The sequence below is a fragment of the Montipora foliosa genome, chromosome 3, assembly GCF_036669935.1.
Source record: "Montipora foliosa isolate CH-2021 chromosome 3, ASM3666993v2, whole genome shotgun sequence".
Taxonomy (NCBI): domain Eukaryota; kingdom Metazoa; phylum Cnidaria; class Anthozoa; order Scleractinia; family Acroporidae; genus Montipora; species Montipora foliosa.
This window is the reverse complement of record NC_090871.1, coordinates 768,200-778,060: the sequence shown is the minus strand read 5'-3', so window position 1 is coordinate 778,060 and position 9,861 is coordinate 768,200. Positions and strand designations below refer to the sequence as shown.

At 40.0% G+C, this 9,861-nt stretch overlaps 1 protein-coding gene across 2 annotated transcripts; it reads left to right on the top strand.

Annotated features, from left to right (window-relative positions):
* Positions 1 to 483: 483 nt before the first annotated feature.
* LOC137994369 (olfactomedin-like protein 2A) lies at positions 484 to 9,617 on the top strand. 2 transcript variants are annotated; one of them, XM_068839945.1, is made up of 7 exons: positions 484 to 586; positions 720 to 783; positions 2,402 to 2,479; positions 4,334 to 4,406; positions 5,563 to 5,827; positions 6,732 to 6,982; positions 7,373 to 9,617. In XM_068839945.1, the coding sequence occupies exons 2-7, from the start codon at positions 736 to 738 to the stop codon at positions 7,624 to 7,626; spliced, it is 969 nt and encodes a 322-aa protein (XP_068696046.1). In that variant the 5' UTR covers positions 484 to 586; positions 720 to 735; the 3' UTR covers positions 7,627 to 9,617. The 2 variants fall into 2 exon arrangements, with proteins under 2 accessions (XP_068696046.1, XP_068696047.1); XM_068839946.1 differs by lacking the exon at positions 484 to 586 and having other exon boundaries at positions 687 to 783.
* Positions 9,618 to 9,861: the final 244 nt, after the last annotated feature.

Genomic DNA, 9,861 nt, shown 5'->3' with positions numbered 1-9,861 from the left:
CTCATCGCTAACCGCCGCTTAGGCCGATCAGCGATGAGAGGCTGCTGTATTCGCACGCTACTGAACTTGAAGCAATCTTCGCTATGACCGAAGTATGGAGTTGCACTTCCGGCTTGCAGTCGGCCAAGCATCAGCGTAAATGCCGGAATATTCCGAAATTCCTACTTCCTCTGCAGCTGTTTTCTGATGCCTTTCTTTTTTTACCTTTTTCAAGTTCTTCGAAAGCGTGTTTTTCCTCAGTGAACCCCTTTAAAGGGGAGAACACAAACTACTTTTGGAAAAAGGGTTTTTAAAAGACCGGACTGAAGTAAATTTCGTCAAAGAGAAAGTTGATTCAGAAACTGGGAGATCGATCTTGGCTTTGACCTTGGTCATGAGTTATACGATCTGCTTGGCGTTAGTCATGCATCAGTGCAACGGGATATTCTGCACATAAATGATGCAGTTTCCACTTCCTCTGCGTCTGTTGCTATCGCCATTCCTTTTTATCTTCTTTGAGTCGTTCGAAGGAATTTATTTCTCATTGAATCTCCTCAAGGGAAGAGCTCAACAAAAGTTTTAAACGTCCAGAGTTTATAAAGGATCGGTAAGGGAATCTCAAGTCGTGTATTTGTTTTAATACGAAACCAGTTTTTTTTTTCTAATTGATCTACTAGATATATAAGTGTTTACTGTAGTGTTTGCCAACTCATTTTTCTTTCATATTTGCTGCTATCAAGTTATTCAACCATCGAAATGTTTCTATATCGTCATCTTGTTTGCCTTCTTCTCGCTTTGGTTGCTGTAAGTATTTCCAGGCTCTTGCCGGTGTAAAATGGATTTGCAACTTGTTGTATAATGGTATTCTTCTCTGTAGCACTAAAGTTTCCAAGTTTCTTTGCGTGGCAAGAATTTCGCAGTTAGTCGACTGAATAAGAAAGGGTGTGCATTTATGGAGCACCCGAATACGATCGCAAGATCACTATGACATCATCCCCGTGCATGAAAAGTAGCTGCATGCATCCAATATTTAATCCTAGCTGTCAGAAGACTGTACAGGGTGTTAAAAAGAAGGAAAAGAGAACTGAGAGACGACTATCTAAAAGATACCTTGCCCTTGACATTGAACACTATCGCAGTTACGAACTCTGCTTTGGTAGAAACGCCAAAAGGAAAGCCTGAACGTTTTAGGCCCACTTAATTATAAAGAGGATTCTTATTCGTTAAACAAATGATTGTTGTATTTCTGAAAAAGGAGCAGAAAGCTATAGGGTGCTTGATGATCGTTACGAGGAATTTCCTAAAAAAGAAATTAAAGATTTGGGGCCTGTTTATATGAGGCGGGCTGGCCCGCTTGCCGAGATCTCGGCTACTGCCTACTTTCTTTTCGGTTCGTTTATATGAGAAGGCGGGCTAGCCCGCTTGCCGAGATCCCGGTCTGATTTCAAGATTGAAGATTTATTATTATTATGCACTATTTCAGAAAATAAATAATGGACATAACAATTAAAAGAAAGAAGGAAGCAGACTAGTTATACTTGAGTGAGAAAAAATGCGTAGTGGCCATAGTAGCAAATGCTTTCGAGATGGCTACTACCACATGTACAGGAATTAGATGACTGCTGCTGAGATCTCGGCCAGCCGGGCTGAAAAATTCTCATATAAACGGTCTAGCCCGGTTTGTCGGGATGAAAAATTCTCATGACGCGTGGGTTGCCTTGAAAACGTAGCCAGATTTGCATAATCACAGGATTATTTTTGCATCTTTCGTTTTAAAATGCCATTCCGTACTTGCTAAGGTTAAAATGAAGTTTCGTTTCGAACCAAAGCAAGAAAATTCATCAGTTACCCAATGCGTGACTTTGACGGTTACAAGGCACGTAAACAAATTTCTTAAATTCATCCGGGTAAATAGGGCTGGAATCGTCCATGTAAACACTTCAGTCCTTTTACCGGGCCAGGGGCCCGTTTCTCGAAAGTCCCGAAAACCTTTCGGGTCCGAAAAGCCATTCGTGAAACTGCCAACCGCTTGTTTTGGAAAGCCGGTCTTTTAACATGTTTTCAAGGTAACAAAAAGAAAAATGACTACCAGGTTTGATGACTTAAATCCTCTCCGTTCTTGAGATTCAAAGGGAATTGTGACACCCGAAAATGGTCTGTAAAGTTTCGGGACTTTCAAGAAACGGGCCCCAGCCCGCCTAACCGGGCTGGCTCGCCTCATATAAACAGGCCCTGAAAAATCTTTCATGAAACCCCAAATTCAACGTAATAGTTGAAACGCGCAAGGTTGCTCTTTCCCCAAAATATGGCGACCTTGCTCATTTTATGGGGCGATAGACTTTTCTATGTCCAAATAACCGACCGCTTTAATAATTTCCATCTTTTAAATTTTTGATTCATATTTATTCCAATGTCTTTGCAGATTGATGCACTTGACAACGCCACAGTCAATTTGCGCACCAAAAGATCCTTGTCCACTCAAGACCTCGTTCTGGAACTGGCAAGTCTCAATACTTAATCTAATTAAACTTAATTAATGAGCATAGTGTCTCAAGACAGCATTAATATTCTTAATAATCTGATCAGAGTTAGTGCCAGAGTTAGTGTGGGGAGGGGAGAGCGTATCGAACGCATCCCTCCCCTCCTCCCCTCCGGCTAATAAAGTGAAGATAAAAAAGATGAAAAAGGAGGAGATTGACCATCGGACTTACCTAGAAAAGAAGCCTGCGCTTAAATAGTCGGTTTAATTAACTGACGTGAAAAGCAGTGAGAAGGTAAACTAGACTTCCAGCCTCTCTTTCATTCAAAGGCCGTATATAAACTTAAAAGCACGACTTTAAAATCATGTTCCTCTCGACGGCGATGATCAAGAATTAAATTGTCTTTTCACGCTTAATATTTCAGTATTATGGAGACACCAGAAAAATCGAATAAACGCTACCTTTTTTAACGTTCTCTGTCGTATTTATGCAGGATACATGTAGTGAGGTATCGCTCTGGGCTTATCAGTTTCAGTTTTTTTTTTGGTTTTCTACCTCGATAATACCAAAGAAACGGCGGTTACAAGAATGGTCTACGAGACCATTTTGACGCTAACAGAAGTCCATAATCCAGTGTCGATCCCTTTCATTTGGCCTTGCCCCTCAAGTTTACTGTATTATGGAGTTTAAGGCCCTGGCCAAACGAAAGCGAGAGTTGATGAGAGTTGAAACTCACGACAGCTCTTAAGAGTCGATGAAAGTGAAGGAAAGTTGGCCAAACGAGAGCGAGAGTTGACGAGAGTGTCGAGAGTTTCACGCTCAAACAAAAGAGAGAGCCTGGGAATCGAAAACACCCTGGAAAAACTTTTCCGACGTAAATCTCGTTTGGCCAGGGCTTAAGAAACTACGAACGCTACGGCGACGAAAACGTCACTTCAAACTATAAGTTTGAGCTATCCTAACTATTTCACGATGATTCCATCTTGTTTACGTTGTGCAATATGTACGGAGTATCCTACAACTGGATAGGAAGTAAAGGAGGAAATGGAAAAATTCACGGTTACAGTAATTTGTCCACGTTGTCGTCAAAACCTCAAAAATTGGTAATTTCAAGTTGTTGTTTTGACGAGTACGGGAGAGAAATGCTTGCCGCACGTGCAGCACGATCACTTTTTCCTATTTTAACCAGTATTATATTACTGCCATTTGGCGTTATCGTTGCCGTAGCCGCCGTCGTTCTTAACCCCTGGCCAAACTATCGAACAAAGTTGGATCCAACATGAAATAAGCTTAAAAAACTAAAAGATCTCAAAATAGGACAGGACATTACAAAATAGATGAACGTGTCATTCAAAGGGCCTCTGCTGGCACGACTTCTTAACCGTGTATGCAGAAGCATACGAAACGTCAAGAAAAAGATAGTTTCAAATGATGCGTTTATACCTGATGTTTGTCATCGCTGTTTGTGTGTTATTTGTGACCAAACTCAGAGATGGCCAAAGAAAAAGAGTATTTACCTTATTTTCCCACCCCCTGACATGACACGTTGTTTCAAATTGCTTCAATGCCACCAGAACAGTTTTTAGCTCGATCGCTTTAATGTTGTTATCGAAACGCTCAAAAGTCCTCAGGAGGTACAAATGCAAGAAAAGAATCCGACAAAGATGATGTACATTTTACGGTATTTTCTTGGATCTATGGCTGTGATAAACCAATCAACTCAGCGCGTCGATGCTCGTGCGAAATTACTTTTTTAAGCCTTAGCCTTACAGACTGCTGCGGTGTTTTTTATTATCATTTTAGAGAAAGAAATAACTATTGAAGAGAGCATAATGTTGTTGGTCATTACTTTGTCCTGTTCTTTACTTTGTTAGATGCACAGGATGATTATTGATAAGAAGCACGACTTGACCAAAGCAGACAACAGTATTGGCATTCTCCAGAGAGGTTTGTTTTGCCTTCTACAGGCACTTGCATAACCATTGTTTGCAATTTCTCCTGGGATATGAAAATGTCCCAAGAGAAGTCGAAAACAATCATTATGTATCATTGTGTATTATGGGATTTGTGCACGTAGTGAATACAGAAAAGTTCTTCAGAGGGTTTGAGATGTCAGTTGTTAACGTGAATCAAATCCGCGAATCTGATTGGTCAATTTTCAAAATTAAAGTAGAAACACATAAGAAATGGATGTCGAGATCTCCAAAACTCTTGAAAAACATCTCTTCTGAATATTAAGAAATTTCTGAAAGCACCGGACGAGACATTTTTAGCGCCGCAAGGCGCTTTGTTAGCACAAAAGGCGTAAGCTACCTAGGGGGGTCTGGGGGCATTCCCCCATTCTCCCACTTGAGAGGTGATGAATGTGACCGCAAATTACGATTTAGGGAAGAAAAATTCTTGTACGTGACTCTTTTTAACACCAGACGTTTAATTGACAACTTTTATCTTGTCGCCGGAATACATACAGTACAAGTTAAAATTAAATCAGTCATTGTCCCATTCAAAAAATAACTTGGAGGTAATCTGAAACAGGTAGGTTTCGTTCAAGCAAATAACTTAAAACAGACTTTAAAAAGACGCGTATTCACTGTGCACAGGTTCAGCATTATTATCTTAAATTTCCTGGGGTCATGCTACGCCGACTCTCTATAAGCCGGAAACCTCTCTAAGACTGACAGCTGAGGCCGGTCCCGATGGTGTCCGTCTTAGAGAGAGTTGACTGTAATGATAAAAAATAAAATAAACCCATCAAATATTGGCATCAAAGTACCGGACATGGAATGGGAAATCTCCAGCCTCAAACGAAAACCCTGGAATACATTTCATAAAGAAAACTGGAAAGGACAACATAGCCAATTGTTAGCTTTCCTTGTTTTTTAAAACTCAGATGATACCTAGGAAGTTCTTAACACAAAAAGAACATGCTTTGAGAATGAGATTAATATGCATTAAAACTCAGAAATGTTGCGGTTACATAGGTTTACCAATACTTCGTATAAAAGTGAAGACAATATTCCTGACTGAAGAAAACTACTTTACTTTTTAGTGGGGCCATGATCTAATTTAACGTTTTTCTTTTTCTTTCTTTGCTTTCCTGCAGACAGTTGCACCAACATCAAGTCCGTTGGTAAACCTGTGACCCACAACACAAGGGATAGTTATGGAGCATGGATGAAAGACCCACTAGGAATCATGGGAACTGAGACTATATTTGTCATGCCGGGTTATCATGACCAAAGGGAACTTGAAGAATATAAAAACATAGACAAGTTTAAAGAAGGATTGGTGCGTAAGAAGTACACACTGCCTTATGACTGGGATGGAACAGGTGCTGTCGTATATGGACAATATCTCTACTACAACAGGTAAACAACTAGATTGGCCCCTTTGTTTCAGTAACTGTACCTTTGCTTTAAATTTTTTCTCTTATTCCAATATTAACTGAGCCTGTTATCTTTTAAAACTGAATGTTATCCTTGTCTACAAAGTAAACAATTTAAACTCATAAAACAAAATTAAGTGGTGCAGAAAAAAACACACTCACGCCAATTATCTTTTTCCATCTTGTTTCGTTTTGGCTGTCCAGATGATAATATAGTGTCCTTTGAATACATGTGAGAGGTGAGCCGACGAGCAAAAGTCTTAAATCAGCTGAATTGTAAAATGGTAAATCTTTTAATCTTTCCCTAAATATTTTGAAAAAAAAAAAGAGAAAGCGTGGAAAAGGTTTCCTAACCTATTTCAATTTGAAATGGGGCCTGTGATCACCAGCTGAAAGGCACTGAACTCGTAATTTATGTCATTGGGTTATTCTCACAAGTCTCTTCCGAGAGGAGAGACTTGTGAGGTAACGTTTCGAGCATTATCTCTTCGTTGTCGGCACATATATAAAGACGGCTATCAGCTCGCATGAATAGAGCTTTAAAAGGGTGAAGATGGCATAAAAACGCTCAAGATATAAGAATGTGGTTAAAAGTGACGGTATTGTTGTTTAGAGAAATGAATCTAAACATTTTTCTTGAAAAAGGCGTGTGGCCGTAATATATATCTGAACACCTGTTTTACCTTTCATGATAGTAGAAAATGTTCATTGATCATAGCTGTTAAAGGTATAGTTCAAACAGTGCCGTTCCACGAAATAGCCCTTACCTAGGGAAATGGCCTATTTTTAACACTTGTTGAAAGAATTAGCTCTTTCTCTTCACACAAACAATGGTGTTTTTTTTAATAGTATCGGAATCCGCCTAATACTTCCCTTTAATATTTCAGAGAAAGATCCAGTCAAATTGTAAAGTACAATCTGCGCTCAGAGCGAATAGAGGCTCAAATAACCGTGAGCAATTGCGCACCGAGAAGTTACCAGTACCAGTCGGGTGGATATAGTGGAATGGACCTGGCAGTGGATGAGCAGGGATTGTGGGTGTTATGTGCATATACCGGCAACAGCGCTAAAACATTGATGGCCGGTAAAATCAATATAGTGACGAACAAAATTACCCTCTCTTTTTACCCTAGCACAGGTAAACCGTCCTTTTTTATGAAACCAATATTGTGCGAATGCGCAAAAAGTTGCGAATTTAACATATAACATGTTTTACTACCAGTTAGCTTTACGTTTCTACAAGTTATTTTCTGGGTTCGATGAGAAACGTGGGTTAATAAAGTACCTACCTAAAAGCCACTTGTCAAGAATCAACTATTTCTTTGGGATTTTTGCTCTATTTTTCACAACCAAATCACCACAGGTTTTAGCCTGCTTGAATTCAAGTGGATTTTTCCATATTATTGTATCTCAACAAGGCCCTAAAACGATCCAACGAGGTGTTACATTGCACTCTCATAAGTGAATTGGTGACACAGTATAGAATCATGGAGAAATCTTAATAATACTCTTTTTCCTGTATTTTTAGAACCTATCACTTCGATGGGGAATGCTTTTGTTGCTTGTGGAGTTATATACACCATTGACAACTGCTGCAACCGATTCACTACAATTAACTTTGCGTACGACACGAAGACCGGAAGACAGTGGAACCCCAACATAAAGTTCGTCAATCAGTATGGCGGCAACACTATGGTGGATTACAATCCAAGGGAGAAAGTGCTGTACGGTTGGGATGACCAACGCCAAGTCACTTATTCCCTTACTTTTGAGGAACATTAAAGAGCATCAAATGATCGATCTGTTGATGATGGGAAAGATGCTGTGCTACTGAAACTATAGAAACTAGATCGTTTCTTGCTTTTATTGCCAAAATATTGTGGTATTGTCCCCTTACTTTTGAGGAACATTCGGCTTTCTTCTATCGAGTGGGGTAGTCCAGTTTGGGGGTCCACGTTTTGTACCGTCTCTGCTCAAGACCTAGCAAAATCTCCGTTCAATTCCACGCACAAACCGTCGTTTAATTACCGCAAGCATCATTAAACATCTCCCTTCCCCTCGGCCGTATTTCTACCATTTAGGTAAACTAATTACTGCTGCATGCTCACAATGTCCTCAACACTTCCGTTGAAGATGATCATTTTACTCCCTTTTTTGGCAGACAACATGAGAGAAATGCCGTAAAACGCATGCAAGCATTTTTCGGTGACCTCTCTGTTGCAGTTACATGTATATCCGGCGACCGCTAGTTGTGTCACCACCGTATCACTTTTTTGTTATGCTGCATGCGTTGAGAAAATAGTGAAATTACCTGGACTGCATTGTAATTTAAATCATTAGTTTTCTTTTCCTCTTCTTAAATGTACATGTATGTATGTCTTTTTTTCTTTTATAAACTAGGCTCTCAGATATTTAATTAATATCACACTAGCCTCCCAGATTTATAGCGATCATTGCTATGCTCTCTGTTAGTACTGTGTATCAGTTTTCTAATAAATCTTGGCTGTGTCTGTAGTATGGTGTTGTAATTCCGGCTTGGCGTCGACTAAGCATCAGCGTAAATGGACATGCTGCAATTTTGCTTCCTCTGCACCTGTTTCTGCCGTCATTCCTTCTTATGACTTTCTCATTTGAGTCGTTCGAGAGAAAGAAAAAAAAACCCTCAAATGAGGGAAGTATACAACAAAATTTTGGAAAGAGTGTTTATAGAAGATCGGAAAGCAAAGTTAACGTTAGTAGTGCAATTATTCGTCGAAAAGAAAAGTGAAATTGAGAGGTCGATCTTGGTTTTGACCACAGTCATGAGTTACTCGACGAGCTGACTGTCGTTAGTCATACATCAGTGTAACGGGATGTTTTGCAGTTTTTACTTCCCCTGTGTCTGTTTCCACAGAGTTTTCGATTGAGGCCGGAGGCAGGACGTTTCGTCCTGTTGTTTAACATTTTACGTCGGACACTTTGACGCTAGAAATTTAAGATTCTTTGACTTCTTTTTTTTTTTTTTTTTTCTTTATTTTTCTTTTTGGACTTGGGTATCTCAGGAAACCATGGTCACACCATGGTCACAACGCCTCATTTTGCTTACTAAAAGGAATAATCGATCTGATGGCATTTCATTCACGGGATAAGTTAATTAGCTTTCTTTTTTTTCTCCAATCTCCAGAATGTAAACAGCATTTCTTGACTCCCAATGCTTTTGGAGTCGGCCTCACAACGGAAAATAAACATGTCCGCTACGTTCATCATTAAATCCAGTACCTTGAAAAGCTATCGAAATTCGGTCTGTTTCCATCTTCATTCCTTTATTTTTATCTCCTTGGAGTCCTTTTAGAGAGTTTATTCCTCACTGAACTTCCTCAGGGAAAGCGATTAACAAACTTTTGAAAGCTCATAGTTAATCAAAGATCGAAAAAATCATCATCATGCTCTTCATTTCATTTACTGTAACGTTTGACATCCGAGAATGCACCATTTCCGCAATTTCAGCCATCCTAGCAGTATAGATGGACAGGCTTACTATAGCTCAGTGGTAGAACAGCTTGGCGCAACTAATAATCAAAAGGTTGTTAGTTTGACTCCTCCGGTGGCCTCTCCGTTGCAGTTACATCCAGGGAACGCGCGCCATGTCGCCATTTATCACTTTCTTTTGTTATGTTTCCTGCGTATGCGTAAAGAGAAAATTGAAATTGCCTGTGCACTGCAGAGTGCAGGCTGCTTTGTATTGCTTGTAAATGCTGTTATTAATGTGCATCAGTTTTCTAATAAATCTGAACTTGTAGCCTGCGAATACACCCGCCTCTCATCGCTAACCGCCGCTTGGGCCGATCAGCGATGAAAGGCGGCTGAATTCTCAGCCTACTGAAGCAATCTTCGCTATGACCGAAGTATGGAGTTGCACTTCCGGCTTGCAGTCGGCCAAGCATCAGCGTAAATGCCGGAATATTCCGCAATTCCTACTTCCTCTGCAGCTGTTTTCTGATGCCATTCTTTTTTTACCTCAGTTTTTCGAGTCCTTCG